Source organism: Strix uralensis, chromosome 6, assembly GCF_047716275.1.
Source record: "Strix uralensis isolate ZFMK-TIS-50842 chromosome 6, bStrUra1, whole genome shotgun sequence".
In the NCBI taxonomy this organism is placed as follows: domain Eukaryota; kingdom Metazoa; phylum Chordata; class Aves; order Strigiformes; family Strigidae; genus Strix; species Strix uralensis.
Genome location: NC_133977.1, coordinates 16,785,509 through 16,812,785, shown reverse-complemented (window position 1 = coordinate 16,812,785; position 27,277 = coordinate 16,785,509). Strand labels below are relative to the sequence as shown.

Sequence of the window (27,277 nt, the reverse complement as noted above, 5' to 3'; positions counted from 1 at the left end):
TGCTTACCAAACAAAAAACCTGATAACCTCTACAATCTGCTTGCTTAATAAAATCTACTGTCCTGCAAAACAGTCTTTTACAGTACTTTAGGAAAAGGACCATAGTGATTACTGAGGTTTAAAATTATAAAAAAGTGTGCATGATGCAGCTGAAAAATGTAACCTCTTTTGTATAGTCATTGCTGCTATTAATTCTAAAAATCTGGCCTGTGACGTTACTAGAATAGGGAGCAGAGCTATAAAGAACTTTCAAGTGACATCAACTCATGATCTGAAAATGTATATAGTAGTAATAATAAACTTCTGATAAAGCACTGACTCATGCCTGTGAGGAACAGATGGTGATGGCCAGTCAAGTCCCTGCTGCAGCCCATGAGGATCTGGTAGGATTTAGTGTGGCACAGAAACTGAGGAAAGTAAGAAGCCTGCTTAAAGTAAAACCAAATATCATGAGCTAATAGACAGACTCATAAGAAAGCCACTCAGCAGATTCAGCTGAAAGGTTATAGGATGAAAATGAGTAATAAAGAATAATAGCAACTCTCCAGGAGTGGAGAGGGAATACTAAACATGAAAATCAAGGCATATCATTGTCTTCCTTTGTGGCTCCTATTTTGCTAAAAGTGAAGCTGATGCTGTGTGTCTTCTTCCTTTAAAGAGAAGAATAATACTAATTTAAGAGCTTCCCCAGTAGTTCTCTCCTCTCTGGATCCCCCTGGATCCCCCTTGCCCCCATCCCGTGTTCAGAGTGGTGACAGTACAGGGATACTGTTGGGTAAGGGACAGCAAGAGAAGTGCAGCCACCCTCCAGTAGCTGTTCCCAATCACTACAAAGAAGTCTACCATATAATGTGAATGAATGAAGAAATACAGTTAGAGACAAAATAATGACTTTTCATTCCCCTCCTTCGAACCCTGTAGCAGTAGCTTTCCAGATTTCCCCCACCCATACCAGCCAAGAATGTACTTTCTCCACAGTCTGCCCCATAGAACTCCTGATGCAGGATTTTCCTTTGTCTTAACCAGTTAGGATCTGTGTCCACATGCAGATGCCATTCACAGCTTGTTTCCAGAATGAAAGTTGGCATTATGCTTGTTATTGTTCAAGTATATATAAAGTGAAACAGACTTTCAAAAATCATTTACAGAAGATTTGCTGTGACTATTGACATTTTTTGACAACCTAATTTTTCTTGTAGACTTTCCCCTCTCATCCCACCTCCCCTCACCCCCCAATTCCTACCCTGCAAACAGCAGAAAAGTATTTGGGAAAGTGAAAAGGTTATGAATCAAACTTTTGAGGTATTTTTTAATTGACCCCAGGTAGACATTTAGATGGAGCTGATAGAAAGGTTGCAGATGTTCTATATTAAAAAGTCTCTTTATATTAGATGATGCTGTGTCCTGCATCTAATGATTGAGTAGTCTCCTGTGGAAACATGCATTTACCCGTAGTACATACGGAGAAGTTTCAGTTATGTACATATTTCATCTGTCACTGAATTAACCTGAAAAGTCTATGGGTAACCAGATCCCTTGGATGGAAGGGCTAGCTTGTTGCTTGTTTGATAAAGAATTTTTTTTCAGTACTAAAACTTAACAGGTTTATTCTGAAATGAAGCCACTGATACTTCACTTGGAACCGTAGGCTGCACAGGCTTAAAAGCCCAGCATGTAATGTAGAGACTTTGTTCCAGTTACATTTTTCATAGTTTGCACCATGCAATGCAGACTGCTTTGGGGTGTTCCTGGTTTTTGGGGTTTTTTTGTTTAAATCCTGACCAAAAATGGTATTAAGCAAAATCAACTATGGGCATTTGCAGTTTCATTAAAAATGGGTAATGCTGTCAGAGAAAAATAGCTAGAAATTCTGAAGACTCATGTTAAATTATACTGATATTTTCAGCATTTGGAGTAAAACAGTATGAACTGGGATTGAGTTTCAGGCTAGAGAAGTGCTAACTTTAATTCAGTTTGAGGGTTTTGTTACAAGCTGACTCTTACAATATAGCTGGGAATCAATAATATTGTATACTATTTCACTTGCATTATATGAAAACATGATCATTTGCCTTTAAAAAAAACCCAACCACCTTCATTTTTAATGTTGTAATCTTTTAATAATGAGTGGCTGAATTATCTCTGTAATTCATTACCCTCTCAGCTGTTAGATGAATGGGATATGTTATGGCTTGTCATTATTCTCCATGGTGGCAAGGAGAACAGACTGGGGATTTAAATCGCCTTCCCCTGCATGGGCTATAGACATGCTGATGACTTGCTGTGAGATTGCATTTAGTTTCAGGATCTCTGGTGCTTCAGAGTGTAATGCAGTCGGTTGCCATGATGAACAAAAGCTTCTGATGGTTTATGTAGGTATGCTAGAAGTAAAATGAAAGAGCCAAGAATGAAAGTACAATGTTGCTTTCTTTTACAAGTGACTCGTTCAGTACAGAGGAAAAAGTAATAAATTTACGTCAGGAGGGAAACAAATATGATAGTTGAAATATTATACAGACATCTCTACATGAGTGTGTGCATAGATATATAATGTGAAATACAGTATAATCTTAACATTGTTATGTACATACTTATGACTGCACTGGCTCATTACCCATTGCATCAAGGATGCTCAAGTGTTTATTATGCTATTTACCAAATTATAGCTATTTCCTGAACAGGCGGCCTCTGCTGAATATACTTGTATTCTGTCCATCTTTAATAATGAAGCCTGCACTTTGGGGCAGAAACATAGTCTGGCAATGATCAGCAGGAAATAAGAGAGAAATTGGTAATCTTTTTAGCTTTACTGTTTCATGTTGTTTATTTGCCTCTCCCAAGTATTTGTTTAGGGAACTTGAGCAACATAGGTCAGGCAGCTGAATTTCTTAGTGGATATTAGGAAGTGGGCTGAAGAGCAAACAAATCTCTAGTAAGTTTTATATAGTGTTTTGTTTTTCAATCACATAAAAGATTTAGCTAATCTATCTTGGGGAGAGTGTTGTAATAATTTTAATAAAAAAATCAGCATACCATTTTATAAACATCAGTTATTTATTGCAATGTCTGAGTAAGTACATAAAATGTATAAATAAAACAGTGCTGGGAGATAGAGGGATTCCAAGGAGTTTTTGAATATTCAGGCTGTTCTGCTACCAAGTGGCCTGGTAGCAGTTTTGGCCTGGTATTGAGCAAGGAAATCTTCCCCCAGGGTTAGGGACATTACCTTTTGAGGATAGACTCTGCCATTGCCACCTTGTTGACCTTGATGGTAGCTTGGATGATAGCATGTGTCCAGGCTCTCATCTGGGACTAACATTTTCCCTGTGTAAGGACCAGGGAGGATGGGGCTGCCCATCTCTTGCCAAAGTAAAAGGTGAACCTACGTAAAGTAGCAAGGGAGGTGTAGCTGTGAAGTTCAGAAGAGGTCAGGAAAGATTTCTGTTGCTAATCGCTGATTGAGTCTAGCTGTCCAGTGTTGTGGGGTTTGGGTTTCGGGGGCTTTTTTGGTTGCATCATTGTTTGGAGTTTTTTGTTTTAGTTTGGTTTTTTGCTAATTTTTTGCAGACCCTTATTAAGTGGCGGGGGGAGGAGGAGCCAGTCATGTTGTTTACCTCTGCAGCTGCTTTGCAAAAGCAGCCTGATAAAGACAGGACCCTCATCTTGGCAACAGGAATTTGCTGCTCAATGGATCAAGAGACTTTGCGCTATGGGAAGATAGAGACCTGCAACCAAGTTAAAACACATAGGTTTCTGACTGTATGTTCAGTCATAGGTTATTTTACACAGAAGAGGTTCTTGGTCCCCTTTTAGTAAATAAGGCTTGAATAGTTGGTGGGGTTTCAGAGTTCATGAAAAAAATGATTGTGGTCATTGCATCTCTTGTGTCATTAGTGTTTGAAAAATAACAGGAAGAATTGTCTGGGTTTCTAAAAATATCTTAGAATCATACTCAAAAACTAAAAGTATTTTAAAAATCCACCTATTTTTTACCATTTATAGTGGTGTAATTTTTACTTTTTTCCAGATACACAAGTCAGTTGCACATACTGTTCCTCCTGCTTTGTAGCATTGCTCCAAAGTTTCACTTGCTCAGTAAAGCAGTGCTTAATCATAAATCTGATTTTATTTCATTTTAACATTCAGAGAAATAGCCTTAATAAGGTTTAAGAAAACTGTTTGGAATATAAATGTTGGCATATAATCCCTTCAATTATTGAAAAAATAGTCCAATCAATCTCTAGGTTGGCTTTGTAGCTCAAAGTGCCTTAATGTGACAGGAATGCACTATAATCTATGAAAGGCACGTCTTAATTTATCACAGAGCCCATTACTTTTGAGTTATATTTTGTGCTCTGGATAGATGAACTTAATTCTTCACAGATAACATAGAACGAAGTCTTGCCCATGATGTGTTTTAGAAAATTAAGTTTATTGTTTTCTTTGCCAAAGAAAAGAGTCGTTTTTCTTAGTGTGAAGGCAAATGCAGTGCCTCATAAGTTTTTGGAACATGCTTGTAATTCTACAAAGTGAATGTTCTCAAGATCTTAGCAGTCAGCTGTGGAAGCTGGGCATTTCTTTGTGGCTAAAATGCAGCTGGATCTTCTTCAACATTGCGTTTCCCCCTCCACCATTAAGGTCAGTACTTCATACTCATTTCTTATGTACTAGAGAGTACTAGTCTGGATTAGTTTATGAAATGCTTGAGTTTGAGCTAAAAGTACAATGAAGACAGACATGTGTTCAATGTTATTCTATGTGTTTGGACTTTGAAGAACCTCCAAATCTATTTAGGATTTTGTGTGATGAAGAGTTGAATTCTGTTTTAAGGTACTTGAATCTACCTAAGACTTACTGCCAATTTTTGTTGCTAGCAGAGATGCTCTCCAGCCCCTAACTTTGTGCATCTGTATTTGATAAGGCTGGCAAATGTCTTTGATTAGGGTGTTTTTTTGGAGTGGCCATTCAGAGACAACCTTCTTCTGTACTCTGCTGTGTCTCATAAAGAAAGGTTTTTCACATTAGTGAAGCAACTAATTACATAGGAGCAGCATAGTTGCTTTGGGTTTTAGACTTATTTGGACTGTAAAAGTGAAATGTAACAAATGTTACCATCTGCTACTCTCATCCCCCCCTTTCCCTCTCTGTGCCCCAACAGACTCTCTTCCTCCATTTCATCCTTACTGTCTGATTCAAAATCTTGTCAGGATACTTAAGGCATGTAGTAGCTTCAAGGCATGAAGCAGGAGATCAGCTTTTCCCAGACAAGATTCCACACTTGTTCTGTGAATTAAGGGTTTCTACAAAGGTTAGCCAGAACTGTAACAGCACCTTTTTTTCTCACTGAAAAGTAAACTTGACACATCTATCACGTCTGAGGACTGGAAATTTCTGGCTTCATAGAGGAAAATGTGTCACTGTGGTGTATGTCGTCTGACCTAACTATCCTAGAGATTTTTGTTCCCTTTATCTCCTACATGCTTTATATAATGAAGGAAGTCTCCCTAGGCATGATCAACCACAGAGAGTGAGTGAAACATAATGGTTTCAATCAAGGTTTCTGCTAACCCAAGTTAGTTGTTACTCTTCAGTCAAAGGTGCTAGCTTTCACCTTGGAAACCAGTAATAATTATTCTATTCACAGACATTTTGTAGATTTTCACTAGCCACTGGTCACAACCTTGTGCTTAAATTTGTAAGGTGCTTTTTTCATTTTGAGTCCTAATGTTTTACCCCTTTCAGAAAAATAACCTCCCTGTGACCTGAATTTCTGGAGTTCTGTGATGATCTCTGACATGAATATCTTGATAAGAAATGCTGCAAATTTCTTTGTATCAGCCAGACTGTATTCCAAGCATGCATGCGACACAATTCCAGCAAACTTGGGGTAGTGCTTTTTCTGTAGATATCTGTCCACAGCATGAAAGAGCTACCAAAAGAATTGAAGCAGAAAACCTTATAACTCATGTGTTGCCCAGTTTAATATTACTAAATTATGTTGAAGAGCCCCTTGTTTCATCTCCAGGCAGGATGCAAAAATTGGAACACAGCTAAGGATATTTCAGGGTTGAGGAAGGCACTGAAAAGCATTAGTGATTTTTTGAAAACACAATTTAGTTTCCGTGAGCACCCAACCTTGACATTGAGATTGTTTTCCAAAAAGCCCAGAGCACTGAAAGTGGTCAGCAGTTGCGGAGTTAAGGATCCTGGAAGCCCTGGCTTCTCCCAGCGCTACCAGCAGCGCTAGCAGCAGTGCTGCTAGCCGTGGAGCAGAGCAAGAGAAGGGGGTTGTTGGGTGTCCTCCTGGCTCCCTTGGGCAGCTCCCCAGCAGACTGCGTAGGGGCTGCTCTTGGATGGGTCCCTCCAAGCCTCTGGGACCCCGGAGAGCAGAAATGCTGGGCTGCCCTGGAGCTACAGACAGTAAGGTCAGACTTCTTTATGGGAAGTTGGGTGAGCTGCTGAGAGGCATGGTGGAGGCCTTTCTTATTTGGATTAGATTAATGTCAGACAGGATTTTTCACTATAGGGTGTTTAATCTCTTACAAAACTTTGTCAGAATTTTTCCTTCTAGTTCTACATGGGGCTGCACACCCTATCCACTCCATAGAAGTTACCAAAGCAAACAGCAACTGCATCCTAAAAACTGGTCATTTAAAGCACGTGTAAAAAGAAAGGTGTAGCAAAGCTTTCTTTGGCACTGCATGATGTTATGAATTGTCTTTGCCTACTAAACATTCATTCAGGCATTTTTGATTTTGGGTGCCCTGCATTTCTGTAAACAGGTTTCATGTGGTCAAGGCATGACCCTGAAGGTAATTACCTTTGTGGTTTTACTTGGATTGTTATTACTGACAGAAGAAAGAAATGCATTGTGTCTCATCTGAGCAGGTATGAATAGATACTTCTGCAGAGTTTTTTCTTCCTTTGCCTGCTTCTGATAGTAGTTATGTGACAGTTGTCTGGATGGTCCAGGAACAAAAAAAAAGGGGTGAAGAGAACCTAGTTTTCTCTTGGGACTTTTCTTTTTCAGGCTGCATCTACCTTTCTCAGACTGGAATATAATTATAGAAATGTGGTGCATATGTACATTTAGCTGTATTTTTTTAGCTAAGTGTAAACTAGAAGACCCATTTCACCCTACCTGTGTGGGGAGAGCAAGTGCGAGGGTATGCTTTATATGCTACATGATTGTTATTCTTTGGTAAAGAAGCGATAATAAACACACTGCTCGTTAAAGAGGATTCACATTAGTGCAGGCCTGTAGCATTGATCTGGTCAAAGACTCTTTACTTTGCAAACAAAACTTGTATATCTGTCATAGCATCAGCTGCTTTTGTATCTGCATGTGGCAGTGAACTTGTAAAAGATCTTTTTTATTTGAATACTCTTAATTTCCTTTGCTCCTTCTGTGATGAGAGGGACTTGAAATCAAATAGTGTCACTACTAGGGTTACATATTTCAGTATGGAAAATCTTACATGTTAGAGGTAAGCACAAAAGAGGATAAATAAGCAAAGGTAAAAATGTGCATTTATAAACATAGAACAGCAAAGCCTACAAAGTAAGAGCTGCAAATATAATTATGAAAATGTCAACAAATATGCAGCTGTTTTATAATATGGCTCTTACTGGATGACTCTGTACTCCAGCTGAATTTTTAAAGATGAACTGTAAATTCTTCCATTCTTTCTCCTGCTTGGTCTGCTCCATCCCGCATATGCAGGTGTTTCAGTATTACTTTGAAACTAGCTTGAGCTATGACCCTAGTTCATCTCCCTGGGGCTGTGTAAAGCCCATATAAGCAGAATGGGGATGTGTTAGAGGTATTTATAATCATTCTGCGAGAGGCCTAGGACTCATTCTGGAGGTGGAGAGTATGTCTAAGGTATGGAAAGATTCACTGACAGCCTTAAAAAAACCCAGCAACAAGTAACCTGATAAATGGCACAGACTGTTAATTAGATGTCTAAATTTACCAATTGTGTCAGGAAAATTAGGACAGTGGGAACAATATGTCCCTAAGCTGCTCACTAAACAACTGCTGTACTACTTATTTATATTTATCTGATGGAAAAGTACGTGCTGAAAGGAGCACAGGAGGAAATCTCTCCTCTCTGACTAGCTTGAAGCTCCCAGACCTCTCTTCTCACAAGGCCTCTGTGTCCTGATATTCCCTTGTCTAAACTGATCATTGTAATATGTGGCCTCAGAAAATATTAAGCTGTTAGAGAATTTTAATAGTGTATGTACAGGAGGGAGCTGTGGTGGACTTCTGAGGCCTAATCTAATGCTCAGTGAAGGTGATTTACAAATTCCTGTTTGTTTCTCAGGAAATGGGTCAGGCCCCCACATTGATAAGAGAAAGAGTGAAATTAGTCCCCTACACAGGATTCTTATTTTTGTACATATTTAAATAAGTATGTATTGCAAAATGTGGGGTATTTACATATGGGTATGATTATGTGCATATTTAAATATATTTATAGCTAAGTAGGCAAACATTTACATATATACCTGAGAACAGTGCCAGTTCCTCCCCATGGAGGACCCTGGTTCCCAGGCTGTCCTGTGCCACAGTGGTGGGAGCCTGGCTGGAGAAAGTCGGGAGATGGTTCCTGCAGCACTTCCAGCCAGCGAGCTGCTCCCAGCCCTGGAGAACAGCACAGCCTGCTTCCCATTGCTCCTACTTCTGGTGCCTTGTGTTCTGCATCTGTGAGGGTCAGGGAAGATGATAATTTCAGTAGTCACTAACTGACTCTTAATTAGATGGGCAGAAGTGAGTAACTTTAAATTACTAAACCAATCTTAACCATCCTTCCTTGTGTACCTGGTACTAGGCAAGGCTAACTACCAAAGAGGTAATAGTGGCATTTTGAAAGATAGCCATTTTGTTTGTTTCTGACACTTGTAGTGATAACTTTTGAGTTGTATTCTCCCCAGAGCCTGCTTTGGCCTAGTTGGTTTGTTTTTAATTCAGAAGGGAGTTGAGAAAGGATACATTTGCAGATGGGCTGTGTGTGCACTGCTTGGTTCAAGGTGCCTGTACATGCACTGCTGTTGATTGGAGCTGATAGTGCTGGTAACTGGCTGTAGCCACACGGTGCGCTTGGCTGGCAGCCCTGCTCTTGTGTGCTTGCTTATGCTTGTACAAGTGCTGCTGTGCCAGCCCCGATTTTTGGAGTGCTGAGCCATATGTTGGCTGGAGCTGTGCAGAATGGCTTGAGATACGTGTCAGGGAGGCGGTCGTTTGAATCCTTTTGAAGGGAAGGTCACGTAGTTAACACAAGCTTCAATATTAGTAAGATGAACTCACGAGTGTTACTGGCTGCAGAGCTGAGAGGGGAAGATACTGGGATTATAGGATGAGAAAGATCTGGATGGTTTGGGGTGGTTTTGTTGTTTGGTTGTTTTTTTTTTGCAACTGTGACTGTGGCAAAGCACAGTGATATCTGAGGCAGCTGGAAGGAATATGTTCTGGGGACAGAGATCCCCAGCAGTGGCTAGTGCTGATTCCCTTTATCCAACTGCAGTTGAATCTCTGCAGCTCTTGAAAAATCTACACTGCCAATGAGTTAATAAGAGGAAAAAAATAATAGCTAGGCTAGATTTATGGAATATAGTCAAGTCTGCCTGTCCTGCTTCATTATCAAACAGAGCATTATGGACTTCCAGATTTGTATAGGTACATTTTTGGCATTGAATAAAAGTGGAGTGATGGTATTTTCACTGTGAACAGATCCTGCCTAGGAGAGGGATGCGGATAAAGAAAACTGGGCAGCAGCCTTACAAAATCCTTTTTCAATGTGTTAATGTACAAGATATGGTCTTGCATGTGTGGGGTTTTTTAAGAGTTGAGATGAGAAGTTCTAAGGATTTCTTGAAGTAAAAGTAGGTGGGAACAAAAAAGTTCTGACTATATTATATTCACTGCAACTTTGGCATGCACAATTTGCTCATTGCATGAAACAAACTCTACTATACAATTAACGTCAGATCAAAATAGTCTTGTTTATTCTGATTTTAGTTCCACTTGTTCCACTACTGACTTATTTTTGTTGATAAGGGGGAGGGGGGAATAACCTTTTATGAGTATGCAGGCAGCATAGCTGAAAACTTGTTAATCTCATAGTAGCTAGTATAGCTCGTTACCTCAACCCCAGCTTTAGCCCTAGACCTCCAGCCTTTGCCCAGAAGAACAACTTCTCAGGGAGAGATTCTGTTTGCAGCCTACTGCTTCCTTGGCAGCCCCTTTGCTGCCACATTCCAACTGGAGCTCTAGGCTTTGTCTCTCTCCTAACGCTATGGGCTGTCACATTCTTCAGGCAACCAGGAGGCTTGCTGGACCTTGTTGTGCACAGCAGCAGTGTTGAGTTTTCTTTTTAAGTTGTTCTGGGAGAGGGTGACAAGCAGAAACAGGAGGAAGTCAGAGCCATGAGGATCCAGGCAGCTAAAGAAGTTTCCATCATCCATTATTGTCTCTTTTGTTGCTTTGCTGATGAGGCTTCTTCCCAAGTACAGAAGAATCCGTTGCTATAGGGTCCTATCCCAGTTCAGAAGTGCCACTGTTTTCTTATTGCTTTTCTAAGATGTTGCAGGAGAAAATTAATTCTTGCTTTGGTGCAAAACCTTAAAAAGCATGTGGGGCAGCGGGAGAGAACCAACAGCTTCTGCAGCTTCGGGGAGGCCAAACTTTGTGCCTTTGGAAATAACCCTATATAAGCAAAAATAAGAAGGATTGGGAAGAGGGGCATGTTTCACACTGGTGGCAAAAGTCTGTTGAAAGCATTGGTTTTTCTAGTTTTGGAGGCTTTAATGAGCTTTAGAGAGTCATAGAAATTGATACATTAACTTATTGACATGGATTAAATTTTTGCTCTGTTGGTGGAGTGGAGAGATCCCACAGTTTACATGATGGTGAATTCATGAGAAGGCAGACTAGTTCTTATTTAATGCTGAGCTGTCCCACAGAATTCATCCTTCTTTTCTGTCTCAGTGTTTGATGAGTTTCCATGAAATAAGGAGACAGCTTGCACTTTTAAGATTAGTGCTGTTTTAAAGTACTTACCTTGTTATGTAGTTCATCTTACAAAATTTTAGAAAGCTTTGAACCTCTTCACTGTCATTATCATAAGCTTTTTGACTGTAATTTCAATCTGCATCAGCTCCCTCTTCTCCCCACTTTGTCTTCTACTACATACACAAAAATACAAGTTAAAAAAATTGAAGAAAATATTCTTCACTGAACATTACTGAACTCTGGCCCAGTCAGTTCCCCAAATTCAGTACGTTTCACAGATGTTGGTCCTCAAGTAAGGAAATGTTCCAGTCAGTCTCAAAGTGGTGGATCCCAGCTGGTCTTAGCATGAGGGACAGGTATCAAGTGAAAAGCATTCTAGTGGACAGCCGTGCTTCCAGCCTGAAACAGTTGCCAATAGCCTGAAGGGCACATGTGAGAATAGGGGCGAGCAAATGAACTCAACTTTATGCCAGTTGACTTTTATAGATGCTGTGCAAGGACAAGGATGTGTTGCAGTGACGTAGCTTAGACATGGTGAAGGTTTAAGTGAGACAATTTTAGTAATAGATTATGGTTTGAATCTGAAATGAGAGCTCAAACAATGGAACTTCTCACTGGCTATGGAAGGACCCAGAGGCTAATGGCAAAGGCTAGTAATGAAAGGAATTTAAGTAGGACTTACAATTCTTCATCTTGTTTGCTGAGTTGTTTCTGGGTCCTGATTTGAGGTTAGGTATAAGGTTCAGAAAAGGAGGAACACACCAGTTTCTTGGAAAGGGTTATGATTCAGGAGGGAAGGGGTCTAAGAGATTGCTTTATTTCTGGAACATCAAGGGATATGATAAAGATCAATTCAAAAAATTAGGTCATTAGTAGCATAAGTGATCTGGCTAAATTTAATCCTGTGCTTAAGTTACTATTTAATGATGATAAGAGAGGCCTTTGCTGATTTATCTTAACAGTTTTCCTTTTAGAGAAACTGTTCCAGGTCTTGATAAAGTTGCATTGAGATTATTTTCAACCAGTTTTCTCTCTGTGTTTGATATTTGGGAAAATAACACATCTGAGAAGTATCTTCCTTTGTTGAAAGGACGCATGGAGTTTCTCTGGTGCGATAAGGTGAAAACTACAGGACAAACACAGTGTTTGCATTTGTTCCAAGCAGCTGTTCTGTAAAATGGTAAACACTGCATCTACTGGGGGAATTAAAAAGATGGGCTAGAATGAAATAGACCTTTCTCCTTTGGCCCTGCCTCAGGGAAATGAACATTCCTTAGCACGTGCTGTGATTGGAACCACAAGGACACAGAAAGCCTATGCTCTGCCTCCTATGCTCAAATTCAGGAGAGTAAGTACTGCAAAGAGGAGAAGGAATTTCCCACGTGGGGTGTTGTGCAGGCCTCTGTGTGTATTTGGTTTGAAGTGGTTGTGCTGATAAGAGAAATTGGAATGTGGTATCCACTAAATGTGGTTTTAAAAGTGTAGTTAAGAGAAATAAAATTAACTTGCAGGTTAAGATATTTAATGCACAGACATTAGTGATATTGGACATCTATCTTGATACTAGTGTTTTCTCTTCCCCGGCGATCTTCCTCCACAACAAAAGTCACACAGATACTTAATGTTTGCTCATCTGACATGTATATTTTCCTTGTCTTTTTTTGCTTAGCCGTAAATACAACATCTGAGTTCTTTTGTATTCAAATCAACAAAAAGCAAGTATTTTGCACCTTAGTGCAGTTAAATCTATTGTTTACTTTCTTCCCTTGTCCAGGCGTTTTGCTTCTCAGACTCTCCAGTCCACCTTCTGGATATTTCTTGAGCAAGATGAGAACCTTTAGGTATCTCCATTTCTTTACTCTTCCCTTTTCATTTCATTTTCAAACAGTACAGCCACATTATGTAAGACAAAATTCTCACTGTCCTCTACATAACATGAGAGTTCCCTATTTGGAACCAAATTTCAACCAATCTGTTAAATACTAGCGATTTTTGTTAAAGATTTCCAATAGCAGCACTGGGGCATTAACTGGCTTTTACTACTCTGCTTATTTAGAGAATATGCCAGCTAATTGCTAGAGGAAGTATGTCCAACAGCGCAGAAGATGTAGTCGTTAATTCCCGCAATTGAGAGTGGACTTGGGGGAATGTTTTTTCCAGGTGTACAGCTTTCCAGTTATTGAAATTCAGGACCTTGGATTTGACCATGATTTCAGCTTTGCATTCCTATATCCTGTTGCTTCTTTTTTCCAAGGATTGATGGACTGTATTTGTAGTGATACTTGTCTATTCAGCAGCAGCTGGAAAAGAGACAGTGGTACAAGTGAACAGCGATGTACAAGTGAGACAGAAAATGGCAGGAAAAATTGTATGACTGGAGGGAAAGGGGTAAAAGGCTTTCATTTCCACACATGAGAACAAAAACAAAATTGAGGCTAGGCAACTAGGCTTTTTAGTTATAAGACCATGACAAAATAACAGCGTTGTGGCACTATAAATCAATAATACAGCTTCATCTAAAATTCTGTACATCTTTGGTGCAGTTGTCTAGATGCACAACAACAGTATGAGAGTACAAAGACAACTCAATTGTCATGACAAAAAATCTGTTCTAAATGTTGTATCTAATAAATCAAAAGAAATGGTGGTATAGAGAGATCAAATAATGAGTGGTATATAGTTGATAAATTAGGCACTCATTTCACTCTTTCCCATGATAGAAGACCAACAATACAGCAAAGAAATGGAAATGCAGATGCTTAAGTTGTTTCACAGTCAGGTCTCTAGTTTGTTTTACAGATGAAATACTTTCAGCTAAACGTAATTCATCAACTGTGAGCGCTCATGTGGTGAAATTTGTGTTCATATAGTTGTGGGGGTTTTTAATGCAGTAAATTTTTGGGCCTGTGGCCAAAACATGTTTTTCAAGAAGTGCAGAGTGGCTTCTCCTCCCCTCTGCTTGTGAAGGTAGTTTTTAAACAATGAGTTATCAAGTTAAGAAACAGAAACAATGCATGTGATCAGTTGCAGTTAATGATGAATAAGCAGAATGTTCATTGTAATGAATACTGATTGTGTTCAATTCATGGGTAACCTGTAAGCCAGAGTTTTTCCCTACAAATTATTTCATGGACGATGGCTAGCAACTAATACATTCAGGAGAAATTGTGGTTGAATCAGGCAGTTTGGAAACAAAAAACAGTTAAGTTCATCAACTGACTACACACACTGGAATATTTTTTATCAACACCATTTAGTTTTTATTCATGCAGTGATGCTGTTTTCTCCTGGCAGCTCCTGTGGCAGAAGTTTTAATGAAATGAGTGACAGACTTCAGCTGTGTTCTTCAGTCTTCTGTGCTGCAATGAGCTTTGAATTTAACATTTGTTTGATCATCCTTGTAATTAAGTTCTTTTTCAGACTCTTTTTTATGCTCAGATGATAACATGAGGATTTTATAGGGTATCTGTGCTCATTTTGGTCACTAGGTAAAATTAGTGCTAGTGGTTTAGTATTGCAAATAGTTGAACGAGTGAATATAACCTTAGGACATGGAGGGGGTAGTGAGAAAAGAAGTCAAAGCCTTTGTGTGGTGAACAAAGCATTGCTGTATGTGAACAAGAAAGCAGAGAGATTATTCCATATGTTGTCACACAGAAATTAACAGTCTGGCAATATAAACACCAATAAGAAATAATTCTTCTAAAAATAGTGTATAAACATCTGTGGTAGGAGTCAGTGTGTGAAAGGCAAGAAATATGCAAGGAGGAAAAAGTTTGGGGAATCTGGGCTGTTTATGTTGTTTGTGCAACTTCAAGCTACACAGTTGTAATAGCAAAATAAAAGTACTTCATGGTTTTAAGCACTATTCTAGCAATTTTCTCTGACCTTATCCAGTAAAATGTATTTCTCTATCTGATTGCTCCAGAATTACTGCTTTTAAGATTCAAGAAACAGAAGTGATTGCCAGGTCTTCACTGAAACCTTATAAAGAAAGTTTCTGGCGCATAGTTCATGAGCAATACTATTGAAAGCAGATATGAGAGCGCTGTGTAGTTCATGTAATTGACTAAAAATTTCAGTCACTTAGTTCTGATATTTATTCTTTATTTATAAAGTGGCACTGAGGAAAGGTTTTTAATATGTTCAGTCTAGTTTCCCAGCCTGATGAGAGAGTCTATTGTGTAGCAACTAGATGAAACATTCCCTGTCCTGAACCCTTGTCCTTTGGCTGCCAGAACCACATTTTGTGAGTATGGTGGAGTCCTTTGCTTTTTCCTGTATTAGTTAGTCACAATCTTAGCATGAAATTAGCAGTGGAGTCCTGGAGGGTTAGCAGTCTTGCTGACTTGTTTTTATACATGCCATCTAGGATTACCTCTTGCTGAAAATAACTAGTAACCAAAAGCCACAATGTATGAGAGTTGAAATACTTTCTTAAATCGTTCTTAAAGCTTAAACTCGGCTATAACTAATCAATTTGATTTCAAATAACTATTTTCTAAATCCACAAAAACCTAGTGGCAGAAGATCTTGGCAAAGGCAGGCTGAAGTTCATCTTCCCTGAACATCGCCACTTCCCAGCTCCTGCTCCTGACATTTTGCTTCATGTCAGTTTTGCTGTACCGAGAACAGGGAAGGGCTTCCTCTTGAGATTTGGGGCAGAGGTTTTTACTTAATTAACTGGCAGAGGCAGCCTGAGAATGACAGACAGTGCCTCCTTCAGTCCCCGAGTGAGCAGTGTTAATTTCCTGCAAAATACGGGGGAACATATTCCCATCAGTACCTCCACACAACTCTTACTGATGCTAATGAGAGCTGGGTGCTTGTATCAAAGGGGAAATTGCTATCTGTGCGCCAGGGCTGCATCCCGAATCAGTGGATGGTGGGGAATTGCATCGTCTCACTGGTTCTTTTTTGATGCATCGTGTCTTTCAGCAACTTCATTGTTTTTTCTTCTGTTGCTATAGCTATCCTAAGCCAAGTTTTCCTAGGAAAACCACAGAATAATCTAGTATAAGTTTTGTCAGTATGCCACATAAAATGCTCTAAAGCTGGGATTTCTGGGAAAATAGCAGGGGAATTTTGGCAGGTCAGACTGGTTCTTCTGGACTCGCTCAAAAATAGTGGTGAATTTGTTTCATGTGGACAGCTGTTTGTTTGCAAGCTTCCTTTAGTACAATATGAAAGTGATTCAGCCCCCTAATTCATCACTGGAAATCTCTGCTACCATCCAAGACACTTAAAGGAATCACATTTACAGTTCTAATTGATAGCCACTGTTTTGACAGGCAAACAGATTTCTCCTCCCAGTGGCTTCATGCAGTTGGCCTCCAGCAGACCTTACCATTAGCACAATTCTACTGAAGAGGATATGCAAGCTAATAATAAATCTGTAGGGAAGGATGTTAACCACAAACTACTATCTCTAATTAGTAATGTACAATAGCCAAGGCCAGGGAGGGGAAGGTATTATTTATCAGAAGGACTGATTTTGACATTTTAAAAATGCAAAACTATCTATTATTTATTATGCCAAAACACATCTTTTGAAATACAGTATATATAACTCTACGCTTATTTTGGCATTGTTTTAAATGTTACTGCTTTGTAAAAATGTCAGCTATAGTAGAGGCACGGAGGTGGGATTTGTGATGCTTTAACCTTAGAAGTGGAACTTAAAAACAAGTCATCTTAAGTTTTCTCTTTGCCTTTACAACCTCCCTTCCCTATTCAAGAACCATCTCTCTCCCTCTTAGAAGTCTCCCTTCGAAAGGGTCTCTTCACTGTGTGCTGTCTCTTAGTTCAGAGTTTCTCAAGCACTCCAAGCAGTGCAGAGCTCAAATACAGGCTAATGCATCCCACTGAGAAAAAGTGGAGAGCGTTTTTTGGTAGCTCAGGTACTGTAGAGATCTCTGCATGTCTCTGCTACATATGGCTGTATGGTGTGTCAAAGGCAAGAGTGCTGGTTCCCAAGACACAATCCTTTCACACAGTCTCCAGCAGAAATCTCCAGAAGAGATGTTTCTGTAGCAGTGCAGCAGTAGAGCATCTGAAGGGAGTGTGGAACAAGGAGGGGGAGAGTGAGTGTGTTAGGAGAGGAGGAGGATTGAATGAGGGGAGAACTTAAAGGAGATGGCGGGGAATAGTCAAAGGGAAAAAGCATCATAGCAAACTGGTTGGAAAATGAGGCACATAGATATGCAGTGATAATGTAATCATAGCTCTGAGGTGATCAGTAGAGAAAGAGAATAGGACCTTTTAAACTGGGCAAGAAATTTTTACCCTTCATGCCTCAGTTTCTTCATTTGTAGAATGGATATGATGATATATGCTCAACATTAATTGATCATTAGAGAGTCACTACAGTCCCATAGAGAATGGAGCTTTCATGAAGGCAGGGGTGTTGTCTCAGTCGAAACATAGGGGAGTGCTTTGTATTCCTGCTGTTTTTCAAGGGTCATGTTTTATCTCGTTGGAACCTGCAATGAGCAGTTTCACTTCATGAAAGTCAGATAAGGCCCAACAAATTCCCACTGTGGCATGTAAGGGGAGGAAGGTACGTGGTTTGGTAGAGAAGGTGGGTACTGCAGTGCTGAGATGATTAGCAAGTCTGACACCTCGAAGTATCATGGCTCTGAGTGCAAATGTAGCAGGTTTTCAGTTTTGTTTTGCAAATGTCTTTTATTTAATCTGCCTCATGAGCTTTGTATCTGCAGTTCTGATAATGTCACAGTGGCATGTTGTTTTTTCAATAGCCAAGAGGGCTGAGCAAAAAGTTTTCTAGTGCAAGTGGAGATTCTCATATAGTGCCTCAGTAGCTGAAATGCTAAGAAAAGCACCAAATACCATGAGAGTTAAGATACGAGAAAAATGAAAAGTCCTTCCCCTTATAAACATGCATAATGTATACATATGCTATACATACATATATAGTTGATATTTCAGTGAATTCTGGGGTCGTGTGCCTAGTAATAGGGGAAAGAGGCACACAATAGATGAGGAGAAAGCATGAAACGAAAAAACTTGGCAGCCTGTTCTTGTCAAGTTTGGCATACAAAGAGCTACTTTTTAGCTTCCTTCAGTTGGTCTTTTCCCTGTCCCACCTTCAAGTGGTTACCTTCAGAGGGCTGGAGTTGCTGGTGGGACACTGAGGCATACTGGCTCGCACTTGATTGCAGCATTTCCAAAGCCACATCTGAGAAAACCACAAAGTCAGCATGTAGTTCTGGAGGGGCAGCTGGCAACATCCACAGGCTGCACAGGGAGTCTCTGTCTCCTACTTTGTCTTACTGACTGAACCTTAGAGGAATAGGTTCAGTCAGAAACTGCATTTATCTTTTTCCTGCATGACAGAGAAAAACAAATTCCTGGAAAAACTAGTAGCTAGCCTAACTGCCTGCTTCTCTCTTCTTTTCATGGAGAGATGAGAAAATAGCTAACAATGAAATGGGAATTAAGAAAGCAGAGTCAAGGGCTACTCCGGTCCTTTTTCTTTGCTCTAAGTATGAGGTTACCATGCCCAAGACATGGGTGTGATTATCATGTTCCCCTGGGGTTGGCAGATTGGCATTTGCAGACTCCATACAGAGTAGGCATAGCTATGTTTCTGTGCACTGTCTGGGACAGAATTAGTATTCACTTCAGAAGAAATTACTTGCCTGTAGAGTGGAACCAAGAGGGGAAAATGGCTGACACTATATGAAAGTAGGGAAAAATAAAAATATATGGGAATAATTCCTTACTTGGGTGGAAGGTAATTCTACAGTCTGGTGGACAATCAGGCAGGGCTTGTTGCATTGGACAGACTATAAATCAATTTTTTCCTCCTTCTGATCAAGCTGTAAATCACAGCTGTGCTCTATTACTGCAGTTTTTTCTTTCTTGATGTATGTGACGTGGGATACAGAATTCTTGTTCTGGTGACCAAAAAGACCAGCAACATGGTCATCAGATGATTGAAACATCATTTCATGGAATAAAATAATGTCCAATAAAAATAGTGGTGACCCCTCTTCATAAATGCTGTTTCCAACACTCAGACTACCTCAGCATGTTTTCTAAAAACAAATTCCTTGAAGTATGAAGGATGACTCTTCATAGCTGCCTTCTGTTGTCTACATTTACATAGTAGTCAGATAGGAGTTATTCCATTCCATTGGTTCAGTAGATGGACTTTGTGGTTTTGCAGCAACCACTTCTAACTCAGGTGGCCCAAGTCTTAGGATACCACCACGTTCCTTGGTTTTTGTCTTTGGTCACTTCATATGCTGCAGAAGTAAGATTTGATATACAGTACAGATGGAAAGGACTGCCCCACTGGTAAAGATTTCCTAATACCTAAGTACCAGAATGAGTTACAGTAACTCACTTCTATCTAAATTAAGAGCAAGTTCTACATTTAAAAAATAAGGCTATGGGGCTCAAAGGCTTAGGGAAGATGATGGGTAAAGAGATTTTGGGGCTATTATTTAAATTGCCTTTGTTCTGCAATTTCTAGGCAGAAGAACAACCTCTTGCATTTCACATGGCAAACAGCCTCCAGTCTTTTATCTGATACTGAAACACAGATAATATCTGAGACAATGATGCCAGCAATTAAGATTTTCTTTTATTGCTGTCCACATGGTTGATACTCTCAGAGTAAACTTCACTATGTAATTTAGGGCTTCTGTTTGACATTTCGTTTCTGCATGTGACCCTCTCCATTGAAGATTATAGATTATTTACCTGTGAGGTGTTGCAGCAAGCAGCTTCTCAGCTCGGTGCTGGGAATTCTTTCATTAGCCCTGAAGTCTGTGAACAATGTGATGATCCAAGCATTAATACAAATGTGATTAACTGTCTTTTCTCAGCTTTGTTTGCTTTGTTCTACTGATGCCTACAAGTTACATAATGAGCAGCATGTACAGGGTATGCATTAAAGGCAGTTCCCCATTGTAGCAGGCTTCATGGCAAATTTATTTTCCTTTTAGCAAAACTTCAGTGGGGAAAAAAATTGCACTGTTGATTTATTTTGAATGAACTCCTGGAAGGCTTACTAAGTATGCCATGTGGAAAGCTCCTTGAAGTGCTGAGGGTTAATACTCTTCGCTCTTAATTTCAAATTCCAGATAAATATGGTTTCAGCTTTGATCTTATCTGGACTAATTCTTTGTCACTGTACTAATTAATTCAGCATGCTGCAGAAAAGATGCTAATTTGGGCATCAAAGACATAAACGGGTGGGGGGAGGTTGTGTTTAATCAGAGTTGTTAAAAAGATAAGTTTTACTCCCATTAGACTGGATCTGGAAGCTCGGTCATTTTAGTCTAGCTCCAGCAGCCTGATACAGTAAATTTAAAAGAAAATACAAAAAAGGCACTTGTTTGCCTAATGTTGACGTAACAGGAGCAACATATTTTGGTGTTAATATCTATTTCTTTATATTCGCATTTTCTACATAACTTTCTGTTTTCCTGCTGACCGTAACCAGTTTAACTCTGATCGCAGCATTAGAATAACATGGATTATCTTCCAAAATAATTTGAAGATGGCTAAATATGACGATACTCACATTCACGAAGCTTAGCTACATTTGCAAAATACAAATAATAAGTGTAGCACAGGACATTTTAACAAATTGCTATGTGCCTCCATTGATAGGTTAGGTCATTTTTCGCTTTTCATGGGTGCTATTTTTGATTGCCCAAGGTGCCCTGTTGTTCACCACAGAAAGCTGCTGCTTTTGCCGCCTGCCTCTGGCTTGGCCCTGAGAGCGAGCCCCAGAAGGCAGGGAGCAGGGAGGCACCAGGCTAGCCATATAACTCTTCCTTCAAACCTCACTAAATCTAGTTAAAAGTGGATTTTTTTTCTTTCCTTTTTCAAATCTCTTTCCAACTTACCAAACAGTATTGGTGTTGCACATAGCAGTGCTCAGCCCAGCAGTGGTGTTCCCATTTTACCCCTTCCTTTCCCTTTCCCCAGAGTTGGAGGCACTACCCACCCGGGAGCATGGAGCAGAAGGGGCCGAAATGGCCCTCTTCGGCATTCATCATCTTATCTGGGCTTTTTTCTCACCCTGTCAAAGCAGGGAGGCTGGGTCAAAACCTGCTCCTGGGCAAGGCTTTGGCATGAGAAGGTCTTGCTGCAGTAGGTCTTGTATGTGGGGGCATTGCCATGTTGCTGGGGCTAAATCCTCCACAGAGGGAATGGGATCCACTCGCTGGGAGGAGGGGGCTGGTAGTGGTGAAAGGAAAAGAGATGCTCATCCCTCCTGGCTCGCAGGCCCCTGTGCAGAGCTGCCCTTTTACCAGAGCTCACGTCATGGAGGTATTTTCATCTTCTTGGATATCGGTGAAGATTTGAACAGTGTTGCCCAGCCCTTGCTGTATGTGCTTCATTCTCAACATGTCAGAAGTTGTTTTACCAAAATGTGTTCTCTTCTTTCTGTAGTTTTTTCAGCTGTTGCAAAGCTCTTGGTCCCACGGGTGTAATACTCTGTGCTGTACTTCTGTCCAATAAGTAAACACTTAATAACAAACTTTTTAGGTATTTACAGAGCCACTAAAAACATAAAAGATGTATTTCATTAATGCTGCTATTAACATAAACGTAAAATGAGCCTGGCCTGTAATCACCAACAAGTCTGACTCACTAAGGATCTTTACAGCAATGTTTAATACTTTGTAAAAGTGTATGTATGAAAGTGATTAATCAAAGCACAGCACTGCTTCTAGAGTATTTCTTCTGCTGTAAAGCTGAGTGATAAAATAACTTAAAACACACGGCAGTAGTGGCAGTTAATAAGGTTTTTATAGTCCCTGTGTGGACCTGAAAATCATACCTTATTAGTATCTTTATCTTTCTTGCTCACTCATTCATTCTTACTCACATTTAAATTTAATTTTAAGGGTTATTTCTAGTCTTTCATAAGGGAGCTGCTTTAATAATCTCAGCATTTTTCCCCATTTGCTGTGAAATGACTAGGAGTCAGAGCTTTTGTTATGTACTTTACAAATCACTCTGGTTTTTTGCAGATCATTTCTGGAGATGTCAAGATTTTATGACATTGTTAGGCTTTGTATCTTGCTTCACTGTGTCATAGGGCCTCTTGAATTATTTCCTTGCAGAGTTTGCAATTCCATTATGTACCCTGTTAGCTGCAGTGACACCTACTGATCTAGGGCAACTGAATTAACTAAGAAATCCAAATTGCTGAATTTAGTCAGCAAGCTGCTTAGGGTTCCACCCACCAGATGTTTCTCCTGCTTAGAAGTCTGGGACTTTACAGACCTGCCTGCATTTTAATCCTTGAAGCAAATATCAACACATTTGAGATCTGGAAGCTCACGGCTCCACACAGAAACAGAGTGTTGCCATGACCACAGCTTTAGGTCTTGCATGTAAGATGTTTATCCCAAGTATAACAGAGCAGATCTATAGGAGGTTTGTTTTAATTTTTATCCCTTGGAAGCCTTGAAAAGAAGCGTACATATGCTTTAATGCTATGGCCAATAGAATGGTAATAAATACTGCAAGAAGTATTCACACATTTGGTATTCAGACTTCATTCATTTAATGCTTCTAAGGGGAAAAATTTTTAGTTATTTGCAGGGCACCTTTTGAAATTAATAGAAATAGGATAGCTTCTCACTATTGCACAGCATGTTTTCAACTGTTGTATATGGGCTTTTCCCATAAGGATGAAGCGCTCGGAGATCTGATCACATAAAGAAAATCCCTTTATGCTTTTGTTTACAGGACTATGCTCTGTATAGTTGGAATATTAATTTTCTCAACTGAAAAGTATACTGAAGTTATTAGGGCTTTAACATACTTAACAGTGCTTCCCAGTGATAATTGGAGAACTGGGGCAGGCACTCAACCTGAGAAGATACGGATTTTTTCCTTACTGTCATTATGATTACAAGTGGCTTCATTTGACATAAATTGATTATGGATGGATGTAAAATGAGAGGATACAGCCAATCCATTTGTTTTCTGATCTTCTACTTACATTTCTCCATTTGCAGCATAAAGTTTTCAGAATAACAATTCTGTCAGATACTAAGTTGAAGAGAATTCTGCTGTGCACAGTATAGCGAAACAGACCTTTTAAAAATTTGTGCACCATACATTTTTTCATTAATGTTTTTATTCTTCTGACAATAGTATTAATATGGAAGACAGATTTTACCACAATCCAATTATTTGTTGCCTGGAGAATTGGAAACTTCAAAACCCAAAGCCATTCAGTTTTCACAGAATTTTAATATAGATTTGATTAATTCCATAGTATAATTTTGACAGTAGATTTTATCCTGTCCTTATTGAAATCGTGAGAGGGCCTCACACTGATATCAATGAGAACATGATCAAACCCAGTTGGGCAGCAAGTACTCTTACGTCTTTTTTTGGTTCCTATAAGCAGTAGAGAGCCATTAAGCCTGTAGTGCACAAACCCGTGCAAAATTACAATGGCTGTAGTTTTATCATTGGAAGCCCATGGCAATTAGAACACATCAGTGAGCAGATGATAAATTTTAGGACAGAATGTATAAATTCAGGCATGGTTGATACTGGTTTTTTTGTGTTTTAATGGTGTCTACTCTATATTGCTTTTTCTAACAGTGTTAAATTTTTTGCTGCTTTTATTTTTTAATGTTTGCAAGATTTTTGTTGAGCTGAAAAACATATTACAATAATAATAAAAGAGAATGGATTTTTATGGTATAGCAATGTGCAAAAGAGGCAAAAAATCTGAACATTTCCTTAGCCTTGAGCTATATGCTGTATACTTAGTATAACAGGTAAAAATTGTAAGGCTGCACAAATCCCATCTGAAGCCAAGAATAGCAAAAAAAAAGAAAGTTGTTTTTATCAAGACCGACTCACTATTCCCAATTTATAATTACATTGGAACTTGCCAATTTTATGGCAAGAGCAGCTCGACCAACAAACAGCACTATTTTTGCTGAGAGTTGTCACGTTGGCAGTTATTACAATCAAAATTGTCACTTTATTTCAAAATGTATTTCCCCAGTAAGCAAAAAATAATACCGAAACTTGAAAGGGATGTATGTTAAAGATTTTTTTTTTACATTTCTCTCGAGTATACAACATATCCAACTTCAACTCCCTGCAGCAATACAAAATGCCCAAGAATAATGTTTTCAAAATCAATAAATACTACAGTTGAATATGAGACTCCACAAACCCATAATTGAAACTGTGGGAGAAAAGCAGGCAGCCTGAATATAAACAAAGTACCAGTGTTGGATTATGACCAAGATGCAAGTGCTAATACGGCCTCTCTTGAGAAAACTGCCATAAGACCTTCCCAGCATGTGCAGGTGTTGGAAAGCAGGGGTGTTTCAGGTGCAGCCTGCGGGTGTTCATCCCCAAGCAATTTATTGTTGGGCTGCCTGACATCTCTGTAGAGAGCAATATATATAGTTTCATCTAGCTTTTCCTTCTCACCTGGGTTGTCTTGTATCTGTGAGCCCTTCTTACTTTGTATCTTCTCACTCTGTATGTACAACCTCTGTCTCACTCTTGTGTTTCCCAACTGATACCTTCACTGCCACCACCACCCTTGGACAGGGTTTGTGGCTCCACAGTCTCTTGGGACTGCTAGAACTCAGAAAGCAGCAGTGGAATTAGTGTGCTGTTCTATACACTGGAAAAGCTAAAGCATGGAAAGTATCTGCTGTCTTTCTGAAAGCACTGAAATGAGTAGGGACCGTAAAAAAAGAATTGAAGGTTGTTTGTAGGCGAGGTGTATGTATATTTTGATCAAAGAATGTAAGACACCATCTACCTCTATTGCCACACATAAGGAAGAGAAAACCATGCACTGAGATATGACTCTTCTACTCCCCAGCACAGTCCATGGCAGAGCCACAGTAAAGCTTCTCAAGTTATTACCTGTAGTATTTGCCCTTCTTCTTGTTAGCTCCACACACTACATGTCTGTCTCTCATGCCCATCATTCCCTTTCTAACCAGGTTCTTATCGTCTGGAAGACTTGCTACAGAGTCCCTAAAAGCTTCATTTGACCACAAGCTCAGAATTATTGATTAAATTCACAAAAAAATTGAATCATTAACTTATGAGCCTGACAGAGCATTTGCAAGATTTCTGCTTTTGTCAGAGAACAAACTAAAGTCAGTGATTTACAGCTTAAGTATATGCACAGTAGATCAGCTATTCCACTTGAGGCAGTTTGGGCTGACATGAAAAATAAAAAGGTAAAAGAAAGATCGCCAAGTCAGTGCTGCAGACTTTCACAGAAGAGTTTGCAGTTTTGAGTCAGAGTAATTAGTTTGCAATATGGTATATTTAATGAGGAAATCATTACTTTTCTTTACATTGTCATGCATGCAAGGACACGTTAATTTGCATGGGAAGACACAGATTGATCATTCACTTGCAGACCTGAGAATTCCGAACTGGGGAAGAGGAGAGGAGGTTTTTATACTTTTTGGCCCATAATTCATGAGCATATTTGACATACGTGACCCCTGTATTCTGTCTAGCTCCATCAGAAATGCAATGTAGCTTCCCAGTTCAGTCACCTTTTTATAAGCCCCATAAAGCAGACTTACGTTACGCATATTTGTACACTGTATAGAACAGTGGGACCCCAAACTGATTGGGGTCTCTGGAGGACTTTCACAGCGTAAATATTACGTGATAGTATATTACTAGGCTGAAAGAAAAACCCAGAAGTATTTTTAAAAAGAGCTCTTATGAACTGTCTAGTTTTGTACTCTCAGAATATAGAAAGATTTTATTCTTTCTGATGGCATCCTCATTTAAACAAAGTAGAAATCCTTACATTAAGGCCAAACATGAATGAGAGACAATAGTTACTGATAAGAGCAGAACACGTGGTCCAGTCTGAGTGCTGACACCACAGCCACTGCAGATTACTTTGAGAGCTGTCCTGTGGTAAGAAGAACCTTCAGCCACTTGAAAATGTGCTGTATTAATAGTCCAGCTTTGCAGTGCCTTGCATTTCAGGTTTGGTGGGGCTTTTCAACTTTGTTTCAAGCAATAGCTTTCAAAAGTACAGGGTCCAAATTGATTTGTAACCAGTCCTTCCTATTGCATATGGTCCATTTAATACTGGTAACTTATTTTGCAGTGTGGGAAATTTATGAATGACTAATATAAAAACTCACAGTGTTTTGATTGCCTAAAATTTCTGTGGTTTATGATAGAAAAGTACTGGGTTTTCTTCTGGTAATTATTTCCTCCTGTCTCCTTCCTTGATACCTTAAACAGATTTGGAAAGAAAAAAGAAGATAAAAGTGGGAAAACAGATCAGAAGGGGAATCCAAAGCAAGGCATGCTTAAAGAGGAGGAGCTGGAGAAAATGAAAGATGAACGTGAAAGGTGAGTAAATGGTGGCAGCATGTTTGTTCATCAAATGAAAAACTTCAAAGCAAGGGATTGCTTGGGACAGACAGACAGCCTGGCTGGAGATGTCCCAGACCATGTCTGCTGGCAGTCAGGTCCAGACAAAGCAGAGCTTTAGGCCAGTATCCTGGCCAAGTCAGGGCTGCTGTATGGCAGGAGCTTGTCTGTCTCCTGCAGCTTCTGTGCACTTCACTGTGGTAGCTGCTATTCAAATCCCAACTTCTGCTTAGCTGGTGAAGATGAGTTACTTCAAAACCTGTTTCACCCCTGCCCATTCCCAAGACCAGCTGACTTAGTAATTTTTTTCCCTACTTCTCTAAAGCTAGAACCTCCTCCCTTCTCTCCTGACAGCCTCTGCTGTGTTTTCCAGCACTTCAGACCTTTGGCTTCAGCTGGCTGTGGCATCAAATGGTTCTTTTTGTGCTTCGGTATGTTCTTTTCTGCACAGGGTTTGCTGGTTAGCCACATGTTGCAACAATATCTACTCAACAGATGATGAGTATGCCAAGGTACACCAGGAAGAAAGCAGGTTAAAATGGTTAAAATCAATCTGAAGAGGCAAGGGTCTGCATGCAGTGGGGTGGGTGAGATAGGCAAGGCAAGAGCCTGGGTGTGTGCCAGCTGTGAGTTGCCATATTTCTGAAGTAAGGCTCTGAGGCCTGAAATGAAAGGAGCCACTGATGTGAGTAAGCCCAGCTCTCTGTCTCATTCATAAAATACTCCTTTTTCATGCCCAATCATATCAATTTCATTATCTTTCCAGACAAAGAGAATTTATAGTTTTCTGCTTTACCCCATGTCTGCCCTTCAGTAACTGGGGACAGTTTGTAAGTGCTGACAAGGCTCAGCAAACTC

At 39.7% G+C, this 27,277-nt stretch overlaps 1 protein-coding gene across 2 annotated transcripts in view; it reads left to right on the top strand.

Moving 5' to 3' along the window:
• The window catches only part of PARD3B (par-3 family cell polarity regulator beta), a 431,714-nt gene that overhangs the window by 305,001 nt on the left and 99,436 nt on the right, over positions 1–27,277 (top strand). For both annotated transcript variants that reach the window (XM_074872992.1, XM_074872991.1), the window contains exon 19: positions 26,288–26,398. In XM_074872992.1, coding sequence (XP_074729093.1) covers positions 26,288–26,398 — 111 coding nt within the window. The remainder of the gene's footprint in view (positions 1–26,287; positions 26,399–27,277) is intronic.